The sequence below is a fragment of the Petaurus breviceps genome, unplaced genomic scaffold (assembly GCF_028583685.1).
Source record: "Petaurus breviceps papuanus isolate PSGF00001 unplaced genomic scaffold, PetGlider_PUasm1.0 180, whole genome shotgun sequence".
In the NCBI taxonomy this organism is placed as follows: domain Eukaryota; kingdom Metazoa; phylum Chordata; class Mammalia; order Diprotodontia; family Petauridae; genus Petaurus; species Petaurus breviceps.
The window spans coordinates 4,405,558-4,421,900 of record NW_027185782.1 but is presented as its reverse complement, the minus strand read 5'-3'; the positions used below and the strand labels follow the sequence as shown (position 1 = coordinate 4,421,900).

The window sequence follows — 16,343 nt, the reverse complement described above, 5'->3', positions numbered from 1 at the left end:
AAGAGAAGAGAAGAGAAGAGAAGAGAAGAGAAGAGAAGAGAAGAGAAAGGAAGGAGGAAAGGGAAGGGGAGGGGAGGGGAGGGGAGGAAGGAAGGTAGGTAGAATGGCCTGCCCAAAATACCAAAGCAAGTTAGTGGAAGAACCAAGATTAGAAATTAGGTCTTCTGACTCCCAGACCAGCGCAGGTTCACACCTGTCTTTTAACTTTTGCACACACTTTCCTTCTGCCTGAAATCCTTTAGTTTTTCTTAGCATCTACCCAATAAAGTTTAAACTTGTTTGCCTGGCATCTAAGGTCCTCTACAACCTGGCACCACTCTCCCTTTCCAGTTTCCTCTCCCATTATTTCCCTCCACATTCAAGCCAAATGGGACGAGTCTTTGCACTGTATGCCTTTGCTCACACCACTGCCAGGAATGCCTTCTCTCCCCCTTCTCTGCCTACTGATTTTCTACACATTCCTGAAAACTCAACTTAATCCATGCCATCCCAGTTGTTAGGGTCCTTCAACTCATGCCACCTCACCTAGCTTGGTGAGGACAGGAACCTCTCCCATGGGCTTTTCTAGTGCACAATACTGTGTTCTATAATGGTAGGAGCTTAATAAAGATGTGTTGTTGTTGACACTGGATCCCATCCCCAATATACTGGGAGTACTACTACAAGGGCAAGGAATGGGCATTATTCAGAGGCCTATGGGGGTGGGGGTGGGGAGGAAGGGGTGTCATCTCACTCACCAGCCTCATGCCGGACCATAGGTTCCTGGCTCGTATCCTTGAGTACCTCCACTAATACAGGGATGGCTCTAGTGTCCTGCATTTGGCCCAGGCAGTAGGCCAACTCATGCTTCAGTAGGGCTGATTCATCCCCGAAGGCCTGGCTGATCCAGGAAATGGCCCCAGGCCCACCCAGACCCCGAAGGGTGAACAGGGCCCGGAAACGGGCCTGCAGGGGCTGCTTGGGATCCACAAGGGTCTGCCCGATGGCCTCTACTTCCTTCTCTGTTACCATGGTGATGGATGTTCCAAGGCTTTTGCCAGGCCAGCCAAGGTGATTTGTGGGCTTAGGTCCTACAGGGGGAAAAGAGTTCAAGTTAAAGGCCAGTGGAGGAAGATCTTTCACACAGAATCCCAGAAGCTTCATTCATTCTGTTTGACCTCACAGGGCATGCGGGTCCATCTAATCTCGAACAAAGCCCACTAAAACATGCTCGATAAATGGCCATCCAATCTCCACCAGGGTCAGGCAACCCAAATCTCCCAAAGCAGCTCATTCTACCTTTGGACTGCTCTGTTAGGAAGTTTGTCCTTTAATAAAACCTAAATCTGACCTCTGCCACTTCTGTGCACTGCTCCTAGCTCTGCCATCCATTGGGGGAGGGAGGAGATAGAAATACAATAGACACAGAAGATGCAGCTTTCTGCTGTAAGAGTAGAAAGTGTCAGGCCTGGAGTCAGGAGGACTTGAGTTCAAATCTAGCCTCAGATACTTACTAGCTGTGTGAACTGGGGACAGTCACTTCACCTTGGTTTGCCTCAGTTTCCCCATCTATAAAATGGGGATGATAATAATAGTACCTACCTCCCAGGGGGGTTCTGAGGATCAAATGACACGCAAATTATAAAGGACTTAGAACAGCACCTGCCACATAGTAAGTACTATACAAATCTTAGCTATTATTATTAATTTATAGAAGAAACAAGCAGCTGGGGGATCAGGAAACCCCTTATGTAGGAGGTTATTGCTGGAAGCTGGGGATTCTAGGAGGCAGAGATCAAGCGCTAGGTCCAGGGACAGCCTGCACAAAGGTATGGGGATGGGAGATGAAATACAGTGTACTGAAAAAAAGTATGGTTAGAATAGAGAGAAATGCCCTGAGATAAATTAGCTCAGAAAGGCTGAGTGGAGACAACTTAAGAAACTTTAAATGCCAAAAAGAATTTGTATTTTGCCCTAGGTGCAAGAACGAGGCAGTGGAGTGGCCTGGGCTGTCCTGTGCTTTAGGAATCTGCGACAGGTGCATGGAGTATGGACCAGAGAGAGGAGAGAAGGGATGAAGGAAGACCAATGAGCATGCTAGCTGTTGTCCAGGAAAGAGAGAATGGGGTCCCTAATGAGGGTGGCAGCTACATAAGTGAGAGGAGGGAGAAGATGTGAGAGGGAGCATCGACAAGACTTGCCAATTGATTGGTTAGGGAAGGGAGAGTGTGGCATCCAGAATGACCCCAGGGTCAGGAAGCTGGGTGTCTAGAAGGATGGTGCTGCCCTGGACAAAACCAAGGCCATTCAGAAGTGAAGGTTTAGGGAGAAAGAATCAGTTCTGCTTTGGACACCGGTCAGAGGTATCTAGGAGAACCAGTTGGACATGGACAACAGGCAGCTGATGATGTGGGACTATGGCTCAGAAGAGACTATACAGCCGCCTATATACAACCCTGGGGGGCATCGCCAGATGTCTGATGCTGTCTTCTTTTCTCCAGGCTCAAATATTTCAAAATTCTTTCAACAGTTCTTATATGACAGAGGTTATAGAATGAGACATGTCTAGAACTTCGGGCAGAGCACCGTGCTCAGCTCTGAGAAAGCCGGGAACTTTTGGAGAAGTAGAATGTCAGACTCAGAACAGACAAACCTGGGTTCAAATCCCTCCCTTGACACATATTGGCTACGTGACCCTGGGCAAATTGTTCAACTTTTTAATGACTTGTTAAAGGTTTAAGGAACCTGTGGCCTTAAGGCCACATATGGCCCACCCCTGATCTAGGCAACTTTCTAAAACTAGAAGTTGCAGATAATAATAGCTCACAATTATATAGAGCTTTAATATCTCCAAGGCATTTTCCATATATTATCTAGTTTGATATACACAACAACCCTGTGAAGTAGGTGCTTTTGTCCCAATTTTATGCCTGAGAGAGGCTGAGTCACCTGTCCAGGCTCACACAGCTGGTTAGTGTTTGAGTCAGAATTAGAACTCGGGTCTTCCTGACTCCAGGTACAGCACCTGAACCCTCATGCTGCCTCATAGGAGAGGCAGTGTCCTCACCTGGGAATTCCCTATGCCAATGAAATCACATGTGTAGCCCCTGCCCTCCTGGAACTAAGAGTTAATGCCTTTCCTCCACTGGGGCACTCAGAACTGAGCACAACACTCCAGATTGGGGGTGGGGGAGGAATAAACCATGGCTCTTTAAGACCCTTCATTCTGTAGGACTTTCAGGATCCTGCCCCAGGGCCTGCCCTGACTGCTCCAACCAGGGGAAGCTCCTCTCTGAGATGATCTGGCTCTGTGAGATTTCTCACCATCTCATCACATGAACCAAGTGACAGCCGTGCAGTCACACGGCTGAGCTCTCCATCTAGACCAGCAGATCCCAGAGGGTGAGGACAAGGTGCTTTCATTCACTCACTGATTCCTCCCAACATGAATCACAGGCTGTTCACACAGCAGGTGCTCAAAAAGAAATACTTACTGTTTAAGTTCAAATAGAGACCATACTTTTCCTTCACATCTGGGTTAAAAACCCCAAATGACCTCCAATCAGCATTTTTTCTCATTCCTGTTTTTCTTTCTTATATATTGTTTTTACTATCTACTATTTTAATATTTGAAAATATTTTAATTTTTACACATCAGAACAATTCTTTGTGTTACAAATTCTATTCTTCCTTCCCTCCCCTTTCTCATTTTTTTCAAAGAGATCTCATTTTAGAGGTGTAAGCCTCATTTGGGGGCAGCGGAATGGTAAAAAGATCACAAAAGGAGGTCAGCTGGTCCAAAGCAAAGTATCAGTGACGGGCAAAGGATACATGTGCTCCCCTGAGTATGCTCACAATGTTAAAAGATTTAGAGGAGGGCACCTCGAAAGTAGGAAGGCCCTCCTCAGGAGGACCAATGGAAGACCATGGGCAGGCAACTGCCAAGAATGCGAAAGCAATGTGTACCACCGGAGGGAGTGGGAGCAGCAAGAACTTCTGACGTATTTAAGCACACTATTGAAACTGTTTTTATCATAAGACTCATATCTAATTGTTCTCTGGTCCACCCTCCACTCATCAATTTCCCCAAACTGTAGATCTGACCATTTTACCCCCTTCCCATTCTATAAACTTCAGGGCCTTCCTATCCTCCACTTAAAACTCTTCACAACTTGGCCCCTTCCTATGTTTCCAATCTTTTTATACTTTACTCCCCTCTACTCACTCCACAATATGTCCATAGTGCCTAGCACAGAACACCCTATTTCCCACGTCTATGCATTAACACTGGCTATTCCCCTTGCCTTCTACAGGCTTTCTCAGTCATATGCTCCCTCTGATAGTATCACCAACTTATCCTGTATATATCTTTTTTTGTCCATTATTGTTTGCATGTTGGCTCCCCTGTGAGCTGACTGACAGCAGGGAATTTTTTTTTGCACTTTTTTTGCATCCCTGGCACATAGAAAGTACTTACTAAATGCCTGCTGACTGAGTAGTATTCAATAGCCTACAATTGCTGTATTGTAAGCACTTACTCCCATTTTATAGCAAGGAAACTGAATGACTTCCCCAAAGCTTTGGGTGAATCAGAGGCTGACTTGGGACTAGAAGGCATGTCTCCTAACCCTCAGTCAAGGGAGGGCCCTTTAATAAGAACGTGCTCCCTTTCTACTTGTTCTCTCTGCCAACCTACTCAGACTCATTACATGAGAAAAATCACAACTTTTTCATGTCTTAGACAATAAATAGTTTAAAGAGTTGCAGTGGCTAAAAAAAAAATTCACAATGTGATGGCTAAACCTTTTGTTACAAACCTCTGAACTTCACTACAATAGCTGGTTGTTGGACACACACCCAGTCAGCTTGTCAGTTTGCACTTAAGGCATAAAAAGAACCTGTTGAGAGCCTGTGCTCATCTCTGGAACTTTGAGAACCCATCATTTCTTTAGGAAAGAGGCAACATGGGCAGAATACTGGATTGGTAGGCAAGAAGATCTGGGTTCAAGTCCCAACTCTGATACTCACTACTTCTTGGGTGACCGTGGTAAAAGCAATTAACCAAGTCTTAGGTCTTAGGGGACTTGCTGAAAAATAAAATAGGCTGCAATCTGTGTTGATGGTAAAGTATCAAAGATGTCAGTGAAGTACAAACAAAATCAATGTCACAAGGTGGGAGAAACTGGCCCTGAAAGGTGAAACAGACATCCTGCCCCATCCAGGAGACAGTAAGAGAAAAAGGCTTGGTTTTAACATCAACACCGGGGAACAAATAAGTGGTACCAGATTTCAAGACACCTTCTAACTATAAGACAAACGGGATTTTAGGGGGGTTGGGAAGGAGGAGAGGTGTGCCAGCTTTGATATGGCTAAGAAAAAGGTGATGCCAGGTTTCACAACAACTTCCCTCTAAAAGATTCACTGGTTTAATGAAAGGAAAGGCAGTTGTCTGGGCATGTAAAAGCATTAAAAAAGACCCATTCAACTTCAAAGAGAGCCAATGTACACAGACATGGGGCTATGATGCTGTCTGGGAGTTCTTGGAGAACTGTCAGGGAGTTTAATGACCATCTAGTACATTAATGCAGATCTTCCTCGGTGTGTATATGTATGTATGTGTACAAATATACATATGTATACACACATACATATATATATATACTTGGTTTAAAAATTATTTTGACTACATTCTTTTTTCCCCAATTTATTAAATTATTTATTTTTAGTTTTCAATATTCACTTCCATAAGTTTTAAATATTTTCCCCCTGCCTCCCTAAAATGGCTTGCAATCTGATATGGGCTCCATACACACATTCCTATTAAACATATGTTCATATTAGTAATGTCGCATAGAAGAATCATAACAAATGGGAACAACCATGAGAAAGAAAAAAAAAACAAAAAAGAAAATAGTCTGCTTCATTAGCCATTCTGACTCCATAGTTCTTTCTCTGGATGTGGCTGTTTGACAAGTATATTTCAACATAATTAGCTTCCTTTGGAACTCTATGTCTTTTACTTTAAGCATTTAAAAACATTAGTCCAAGAAGGGGTCCACAGGTATTGCCAAAGAAGTCTAGGACACACACAAAAATGTTAAGAACACTAATCTGGTACAGATGGAGAAACTGAGACTTGTAAAGGGGAAGTAACTTTTTCAAAATCACAAAACCAGCCTCTTCACCACCAGTATCATGGATACCAGAGGTATAAAAATAGGCCAAAACTCTTGAGTTCAGTCTGAACCAGATTAAAATTAAATTGGGAAATGTTTTACAGAATAAAGGCACAATACAACACAAATAATGTCAGTTTGTGGTTTTCTAAGACCCTATACCATTTCTATTTGAATATGACAACAATGCTGTTTATCATCAGCCTGCAATGATTACACAGTGATCTAGTAACACTGTCCTCCTTGTTCCTAACTCATCATACTCCCTTCTCCCAACTCCCAAACATTTTCACCTGTTGTCTCACTCGAATGGGATTCTTTCCTTCCTCATCCCCATCGCCCGGCTTCCCTCAAGTCTCAACTAAAGTTCCTTATTCTGCCAGAAGTCTTTCCCAGCCCTCCTTCATCTTAGTGCCTTCCTCTAAAAAACTATCTTCAGCTTATCCTATAGGTAGCTTATTTGTACACAGTTGTTGGCATGCTGTCAGCTCTTTCAATATACAGGAAACTCCTGGAGGTAATGAACTGTCTTTGTATCCCCAGTGCCTGGAACATAGCAAGCGTTCAAGAAACGCTACTGTACTGACTAGCTGGCTGAGATTCTGGGGGCAAGAATAACAAAAAAAATTTTTTTAGCCTTTCTTCGCGTCTCCAGCACAGTGCCTGGTACGTTGTAGGCACTTAAAAAACGCTTAAACTGGAGATTAGTGGCAGCGAATGAGGACTCTTGGGTCTCTAAAGGATCAACTACTCCCACCCCCACCCCAGTCTGATGTCGGAAGGAAAGAAAAGGATTCCCCTTCCCCAACCAAAGTGGGTCGGGAGAGGTGGGATACCCAGAAATACTGCCCACTCAGTCTACTTAAAAAAGAGACTCCTTCCCCATTTCCCCAGAGGCCGGATCGCAGAGATAGGGGAGCAGCCGAATCCTCTGAAGAAGGAATCCCCAGAGACTGTATTTCCCCGCCAGAGTGGGAGGGATCCGATGGATTCCACCATATATCAAAGAAGTGCAAAGCCATGTGTGAGAGGCAAAAAGCGTGGTCCCTGCACTCGAGGAGCTCACGTCCAACGGGAGCGGGGAAAGGGGAGCACAACAAACACATAGGTTCAAGGCGGGGCCTCTTCCTCTCCCAAGAAGATAGACTCGTTTAAAGATGGGATCCCTCAAGGGGGAAGGGGGGGGGGAGATCTGGCGGAAGGGACCCTCGGAAACCACTTCAGTCTCGGATTCTCAAAAGGTGGAATCTCCCACTAGGAAGACACTTATCCCGGGCCTGATCCCTACCGATCCTTCTATCTTCCTACCCCCGACACCCAGGAGAGAGAATATGCCTGATCCCGAGTGCCTTTCAGAAGCTGAGACCCCCCAAACAACCTTCCCAATCCTTCACCCGGCAACTCACCCGGCAACTCACCCGGCAGCAGCTGCAGCCGCAACTCCGGGCCTTTTCAGGGAGCAGCCATCTTCTTCGACACGTGACCTTATTCAGAACGTACCAGTATGAGCAGAAGAGGGAGACATAAAGACCCAAGTCCACCAAAGAAGGAGAAACTCCAGAAACACTAAAGCATCTGAGGCCCGAGAACTGATACATACCATTTAAAATGAGCTTTTATGCCCTCTATGTGGGTTTTTCACAAGTAGACGGTAAATAGAGGCGGACTCTTTGTCCCTTTGGAAGAAGGGCTCCCCTTCTGCCTGAAGTGACAGGTGCCTATGCAAACCCGGTACCACAAGCGTGCGGTAGAGCGCGCATGCGCCCTGTCACTTGCGGTGCCCCTCGTGGAGAGACCGAAGGATGCTGGGTAGGGCTTGCGCGGCTAAGGCCCTGTAGGTGGGGCTCGGGGGCTGTCCCTAACTTGGGTGGCTGGGAACCTTGGGCGCCGGTAGACTACTTTAATAAGGGCTGTGAAAAGTTTACAACCCTATTCAAAAGCGAGTTATCAGGAGCGGCCAGGTGGCTCAGCGAGTAAGAGCGGTTTCGGTTTCAGTGTTGGGACGACCTGGAGATCGAATCCCGGGCTCAGACTACTGGCCGGGTAACCTTGAGCAAGTTACTTAACCCCAAGCAAGTTACTTAACCCCAATTGCTTAAAAAAAAAAAAAAAAAAGCGAGTTATCACCCCACCGAAGTGTATTTGGTCCCGAGTTGTAATTCTGCGTAGGGAAAGTCCCTGGAGTGGAAACTCCCTCCGCTGCACCATGGTGCTACTTCTCCTGTAATTCAGGGCTCTTGGAGCTTCGCGATTTGCCCCTGGTTGGTATCTGGCTTTAACCCCAGATCAAGGGCGCTCCGCTGCCCACGCTTTATCCCGTCGCCTCTGTGTCCCACGTTGATTAGGTTCTGTTCGTTTCACTGTGCTGGAGTTAAGTATAAAGAAAAAACACGCGTGGAGTGGGGAAAAGCAAGCCCTGGATATGAATTTGGGGTGAGCCCAGAGCCTGACTGCCATTCTTTTATTACCCGTGCGAATCCTGACAAATTGTTTTCCTCCCCAGAGCTTCAGTTTGTCGTAGCCGTATAAAGAGTGGTCAGTAATTATTATTCAGCTACTTAAAGGCTTGTTTTGAGGATCAAAAAAGATTTTTTTTAAAACGACTCTTTATAAAATTTAAAAGACCTAAATCCCTCACCCAAATAAAAACCACCTCTTAGAATACTGTGTCTATGAGTCAACAAGCATTTATTACCAGCTATGCCCCAGGCACTCTGCTAAGTCTCTCCTGGGGATACAAAAAACAGTCCCTGACCCCAAGGAACTCTGAGTATGATGGAGGAAACCACATGCAAATGCATGCGTACAAGCCAAATGGATACAGGATAAATTGGGAGTTATCTTAAGGAAGGCACTGGAGTGAGGCTGGGCAAAGCAGAGTCCATTCTCAGTCCCTCCTAACTGAAGAGAAAATGATAGGAAGACAGGTTCGTGGGGACCAAGTCAACAAAAGGCGTGAAAGATTCCATTTATGTGTGCATTTGTATCTTTAAACACAATTGCATTTAACACATTCTTTGATAGGAGCTGATAGGGTCACTGTCCTTTTTCTGCAGGACAGCCTCATCCATAGACAAAGAGGTATTTTCTGTTGAGTGAGTATGGGCCTCTTCTTTTGTGAAAAAGTCACTCTTGCATTTCTCTTCCTCTCGGAAGAGAAATCTCTCGCCTCTCTCCTACCCGTGTTTCCCCGATAATAAGACCTATCCCGAAAATAAGCCCTCCCCTTACTGTGTAAGATTCCTCTAAAATAAGCCCTATTGAGATTGCTACTGTAGTGAAGGTGATCCCCTGCACTACACGCTACATTACGGTACCCGCTGAGCTCCGAGCTGCATCCAATCAGAGCTGCAGCAGTGAGCGTGTCATCCTGTTCTTCCCCAGTGATTTGCTTATTGAATAAAGGTACATTTTTTGTTCACATTTACCTGTTTATTAAAATTGCTGTCAATGTTCATTAAAATAAGCCCTCCCCTGAAAATAAGCCCTCTGGTGTTTTTCTGTCCAAAAAAATAATAAGACAGTGTCTTATTATCGGGGAAACACGGTAAGAACAGAAAGTTCCTGGAGGGTAGAATTTTTTTTTTTAGATCCTCATTTGTTTGTTCTTTTGTGTTGACTCTTGGTGACCCCTTTGGGGTTTTCTTGGCAAAGATACCGGGAGTGATTTGCATTTTTCCTTCTCTGGCTCATTTTACAAATGAGGAAACTGAGGCAAATAGGGTTAAGTGATTTGCCCAGGGTCACACAACTAGTAAGTGTCGGAGGTCAGATTTGAACTCAAGAAGATGAGTCTTCCTGACCCCAGACCTGGCACTCTATCCACTGCACCACCTAGCTGCCTTGATTCCTTTGACCCTGTCTCTGTCTGGAGAGATGGAAAAGATGACAAATTCATTCAAAAGTCAAGCACACACTATGTCCAAAGTATTGTCCCAGTGTGAAAGACATAAATAAGACATGGTCTTTGTTCTCAAAAGTTTAGTCAAATCAACAAGCATTTATTAATCACTTACTATATGCCAGACACTGTTAATCATGCAAAGAAGGGCAAAAACAGTCTATCCTCAAAGAACTGAATGTATTAGGGGAGATAACATTTAAATAACTAGGTACAAACAATATCTGTGTAGGGTAGATTGGAGATAATCAGCAGAGGTAAGCCACTGACAGTAAAGGGGATCCTTCAGAGAAGTCAGGAGGCAGAATCAAGGAGGAAGAGAATTCTAGGTATTGAGGACAGCCAGTGACAGAGTCTAGAGTTGGGAGATGGAGTGACTTGTGCAAGGCCAGTGTCCCTGTATAGTAGAGTATGTGGAGGTGAATAAAGTATCAGAAGACTGAAGGCATGAGGGAACCAGGTTATGAACAGCTTTAAAAGCCAAACAGAGGATCAAATGTTTATTCATGGAGGTAATAAAGAGCTTCTGGAGGTGATTGAATATATATTTATACTTTTGGAAAATCACTTAGCTGAATGGAGGATAGACTGAGGTGTCTATACCAGGTTAGTGACAGCATCAGAAGAAAGAAGAGGATTTATACAAGAGCTGTTACCAATATAGAAATCACATGATGTGACAAGTTGGATGTGAAGGTTGAGGATGATCTCCCTAGATTGAGAGTCTGAGTGACAGGAGGATGGTAATGTCCTTGAGAATAATAGGGAAGTTCAGAAGTAGGGTTTGTGGGGGGGAAAGGATAATGAATTCACTTTTGGACCTGTTGAGTTTGAGGTATCTATGAGATCCTGCAGTCCATTGGATATCCATTGGAGATGGATTACAGCCAGTTTGGGGTAGGGGGGTACAAAGCTGGAAGTCAGTGAAAGAGGTTCCAGCTAGATAAATAGATCTGAGAATGATTTGCATAAAGATGCTAATCGGGAGCTAATAAGACTGCCAAATGAACTCATATTAAAGGAGAAGAGAAGAGAACCTAGGATAAAGCACTGGGGAATCTTCACAGTTAGCAGGCATGACCCGGATGAAGATCTGACAAAGAAGACTGAAAAGGAGTGTGGTCAGATAGGAAGGAGAACCAAGAAAGGACAATGTCCCAGAACCCTAAACAGAGTATCAAGGCAAGGAGGGTGATGGAAGTGTCAGGAGGCTGCAGAGGCCAAGAAAATTGAAGGCCATTAGAGCTAGCAAACGAGAGGCCACTGGTAACTTTGTAAAAAGCAGTTGCTGAGGTCAGAGGCTGAGATGAAGAAGAAGGAGAGGACAGTGTAGGGTTGAACTGGCTCAGCCAGGGGTCAAGATGGGGAAGGGAGGAAAGTATGTAGCTAGTGCAGGGATGATGATCTAGGAAACTGGGGTGGAGAGGCTGGAGGTCGTGATGAGGGCAAAGGAAAGCAGTAGGTTTTACTAGGCAGAGGGGGACGGGCAGTGACAGCAGATAAAGGAATTTCAGAGTTCATGAACATTTGTGGATGATGACAAAATGAAGGGTATGGCCATTTAGAACAGTGGGGGGGGGGGGGGGAATCACCCCAGGGGGTTTGTGGCAGCCAATTGGATATTAGGAAGACAAGCCACCTCCCACCTCTCTGCTGTAGCCAATTGTGAGGCTTGTCCCCACCCTAAACACCTACCCTTATTCTCTAATACTCTTCTCACTCTGACCTCACTCCAACCTGCCCACAACTGAGTCAATATCAGCCCCTTGGAGCAGTTACAACCTACTTAGTAACTGCCCTCATCCCCTTAGGAAGATTCCACCTCTCCAGATCTCTTTGGGACTATAGCCAGCCAAGTTTGGGGGCAATGATTTGGTGAGTAAGAACCCTGTTTTCCTACTTTTCATTTTGGGTGGGAGGGAGAGTGTTGGTGGAACAAGGTGAATGGGACTGTCATCTGGATTGAAGATGTCATTATATTATCTGTCCCCAACGAAGCCATTTTCCACACCATCTCCCCTGTCAGTCACCCAGGGTCCCACAATTTCTGTGTCAGCTGGGCACTCCTCTCTTTCCGCCACCCTTTGGCAAATCTTATTGGTTCTCCCTTCCCCAGTTTCTCATATCTGTTCCCAGCCCTAGCTGAGGCCCTCATCGCCTTCTCCCCTAGACTGTTACAATGGCCTCCTCCTTGGTGCCTCTGCCCCCCTAGGGCTCACCACTCCAGGTCACCCCCTGCACAGCTACCAGAGATGTTCCTAAAGCTCACCTCTGGCCATGTCACAACCTTACTCCATGAACTATATATAGTAGCTTCCTGGTAAACTCGAGGATCATGTTATTTCTTCTTTATCTCATCTTTTTAAAAAGAATTTTGGTAAGTTTCATAATGTACATAATCAGTACGGTAGGGCACTTATATCATTTATAAATAAGTAAATACATATCCCTTGGGTATAATTTTTTTTTTTTTACCAATAGGTATGAGCACTCAGAAAGTTTGGAGATCACTCATTTAGGAATGCAGATGTTTGATTAGTTAACCTCTAAAATCCTATTTTGTACAGGAAGGACCATATGTTAATAACTTTTATATACAACCCAGTACCTAGTAAGTTCATAAAGCTCCAAGAGATCGCTGATCTCACCCTCATGGGTGCTCCCTGTCCATCTTCTGTGTGCCTTCTATCTGCATCCTTGGGTAAGTTAGGCACAGGTGGTCTACCAAAGGTGCTACAGGCCTTCTTCCAATTTTCTTGGTGAGCTAAGGTAATGATCTTTCTTTCTTTCTTTATTTATGCCAAAATCAATGGCCTTTTCCCAATTCTCATCCTTCTTGACCCCTCTACAGCATATTCACTGTTGATCATTTCCTCCTTAATAACTTTCTGACCCTGCTTTGTCTCTTGGTTTTCCTCCCACCTCTCTGAAGACTCCTCCACAGTCTTTGATGTATTATCATCCTAATCAGGTCTGATAACTGAGGGTATAAACCCACACACACTCCCCTGACCCCCATCCTCCACCCTCCCACCCCATCCATCCCTATTGGAAAAAGAAAAAAACCCTTGTTTAAAAAATGTGTGTCTGTGTGTACACATATACACATAGACAAGCAAAACAAATTCCCATCTTGTCTGTGTCTGAAAATGGTTGTGTGTCTTGTATTTTTTGTCACTTTTCTGTAAAAAGGTGAGCAGTAGCACAGTTTCACCTAAATTAGTCTTCTTGAATTATAATTGGTTGGTCATTGCATTGATCACAATTATCGAATCTTTCAAACTTGTTTTCCTTTATAATGTTGTGAGGGGTATACGTTGTTCTCCTGGTTCTGTTCCCTGTAATTTGTTTAACCATTTGACAACAGATGGGCTTAAGCTTAGTTTATGATTCTTTGCTGCTATGAAAAGAGCCACTCTAAATAATTTTGATAGGCCTAGTGATGGTATCACTGGGTCAAAGGGCAAAAATAGTTTAGTGATTCTGAGGACATAATTCCAAGTTGCTTTCCTGAATTGCTGGACTGATACATAGCTCCCCCAACAAATGCATTAATGGAGCTGTTTTCATTCAGCCCCTCCAGCAACTGTTATTTTTGTTTTCTGACAATCTTGACAAACTCTGTCAATCTTGATAGGTGTGAAGTGGAACCTTAAAACTACTTTAATTTGAATTTTTCTTGATAATTAGAAATTTAGAGAATTTTAAAGTATTTTTTGATGGTTTGGGTTTCAGTTCAGCTTCCAGTCGTAGTTCTCTTTTCCTTCTCAGAGGACCTTGTGTTTATTTGTCTGTTACAAGTTGTATCTCCACCATTGAACAGAAGCTCCCTGAGGACCTGGGGGGATTATTTTATAGATTTTTGTCTTGGTATCCCAAGCTGCTAGCACAGCTCTTAGCGTAGAATAAGAACTTAATGAATGGTTTTTGAATGGATAGAGGATCAGTCCAGTCCTCTGGGGGTCTTCCTTGACGTCTTTTAACTTTTCCTGCATTCTAATGCAGGATGTGGGCTATCTCATGCTCCACTTTCACTCTTGCTACATGACTGGCCTACCTCCTTTTTTGATCAGTTGTTTAATTATTTATTTATTGGTAATAAACTGCAACCTCACATTCAATGAGGCTGTCATTTTGGTTCTTTGGAGGCAGAAGTATTGCACAATTCACAGCAACACTGGAAGAAAATTGGAGTTTGCGGTAGGGTAGAAATGCGGTTTAATTTCCCAAATACAATTCAACCTGCTTTCTTCCTCCCACTTAATTGTATACCTGATTCATTTGCCTTTTGCAATGCCTGTCTAAAAGATACATACAAACATACATAATAGTATATGCGTATAACATTCTTATATATGTACATTTATATTCCTGTAGAACATAAGTTCCTTGAGAACAGAGACTTTCATTTTTTACCTTTGTATCCTTAGGATCTACCACAGTGTGTGGCACATAGTAGGCACTTAATAAACGTACCTTTGATTTTTTTATTGACTAATTCAATGGACTGGTCATCCAAATGCAAAAAATAATGATAACAATAACTAGCATTTATATAATAATGTTTCAAGGTTTGTAAAATACTTTACAAATATTACCTTAATTTATCCTCACAACAATGCTGGCAGATAAGTGTTATTATTATCTCCATTTTACAGTTGAGGAAACTGAGGTACACAGAGGTCAGGTTGCTCACCAAGGCCCACACAGCTAGTAAGTGTCTGAGGCTAGATTTGCACTCAGGTCTTACTCCAGGCCTGGCGCTCTATCGATACTTTAGAACTTGGTACATTTGTCTGTCCATTTTTTTTCTTATTGTATTACTAGAGTGATATTTGAGAAGCAGCTGTGCATCTAAATGAGAAGGCCCAAGAGCTGGAATTCTTAACATTTTTTTGTGCTTTGGACCCCTTTGGTAGTCAGGGGAAGCTTATACACTCCATTCTGAGAAGGAAAGGCTATATTTTAGTTAGAAGTTAATGAAGGGGCGGCTAGGTAGCACAGCAAGTAAGAGCACCGGCTCCAGTGTTGAGAAGACTTGGAGATCGAATCCTGGGCCCAGACACTTAGCACCCACCCAAAAACACCTGGCCGTGTAACCTTGAGCAAGTTACTTAACCCCTATTGCTTTAAAAAAAAAAAAAAGAAGTTAATGAAAATAAATATGTAATGTTTTCCCGCATCCAAGCTCACAGACTCCCTGCGCTCAGCCCCATCGTGCTCAGGTTAAGAAGAAGCCCTGCTGAGTAGTGTCTGGATTTGATGCCATCAGCAGGTCAGAGAAGCATCTCAAAGACTGGCCTACCCTCTCGAATGCCAGGTTCTTATTTTTGAACTGTAGGGAGGACATCTCCCCAGGCAGTGGCACAGACTTTTGCTAAACATCTATCTCCCTATTTTGGGCTTTGATTGAGACTAACAGAGGATCATTGAACAAAATTAGCTCTGTGGTTGTTATCTATTAAAGAATCTTGTATTATCTTAACATACTAGTCGAAGACACACCTTATGAGAGAACAGCCTTTAAAGATTTTTTTTGTCTTACTAAATCAAAAGCTGTTTTTCTGTTTGTTTTTAATAACAAATAATAAATGCAGCACAATCTTGTATTTGATACACATTTTCAAAAACTGGAGATGTGGTCTGCTATAGAAAATTGTTCCTCTGCTGTTTTCTAATATTATACTTAAGGATATTCATACATATATTTTATATAAAGAGATAAGAAGATAGAATGATCAAGAGCTGCTGAAGTCTTAGTGATTACTCTTTTTTTTTTTTTGGTTTTAATTCTATTGGTGATTTTTTTTTCTGATCATTGGTTATCTCTCTCCTTACCCTCTTTCAGATATTTTGAAAATTGACCCCTCAGTGGCTTGAAAATTGTATTAACTCCAATTGTGATTTCTTCTGTGTGTCCATGGCCTGGTTCAACTGCCCCTCCTGCCTTTATCTTGATGGCCATTTCTGTTTCCTCATATAATTACATTGGTCTCTGAGGTATTAAAGAATACAGATGCAGTGGTTCTACCATCACCACTGACAGTAGATGCCTCCAGAAACATTGGCAAATCTGTTCTATTTTTTTCCTCTACTTGTTTGCCTTTCTGGTTCACCCAGAAATGCTCTTGGGGTAATCTGGCTTAGTCAGGTCTCATGCTGAGCAGGCACTGTGCAGATTTGTTCTGCCTTCTCTGTGTTTTTGGGACATGAAATATAGAGTAATTTATCTTCCACCACCCTCTGTCAAATTTTAAACTGTCCTTGTTTTTGGCTTCTATGTTTAT

General features: G+C 43.5%; 1 protein-coding gene across 2 annotated transcripts in view; it reads right to left on the bottom strand.

Moving 5' to 3' along the window:
- The window catches only part of DOHH (deoxyhypusine hydroxylase), an 11,687-nt gene extending 3,966 nt beyond the window's left edge, over nucleotides 1-7,721 (bottom strand). Inside the window, exons 1-2 of one of the 2 annotated variants that reach the window (XM_069086880.1) lie at nucleotides 7,574-7,721; nucleotides 738-1,070 (exon numbers count right to left, since the gene is read on the bottom strand). In XM_069086880.1, coding sequence (XP_068942981.1) covers nucleotides 738-1,011 — 274 coding nt within the window. In that variant the 5' untranslated portion in view covers nucleotides 1,012-1,070; nucleotides 7,574-7,721. Of the gene's footprint in view, nucleotides 1-737; nucleotides 1,071-7,561 lie in introns of both variants that reach the window. The other variant, XM_069086879.1, reaches the window with a different exon arrangement.
- Nucleotides 7,722-16,343: the final 8,622 nt, after the last annotated feature.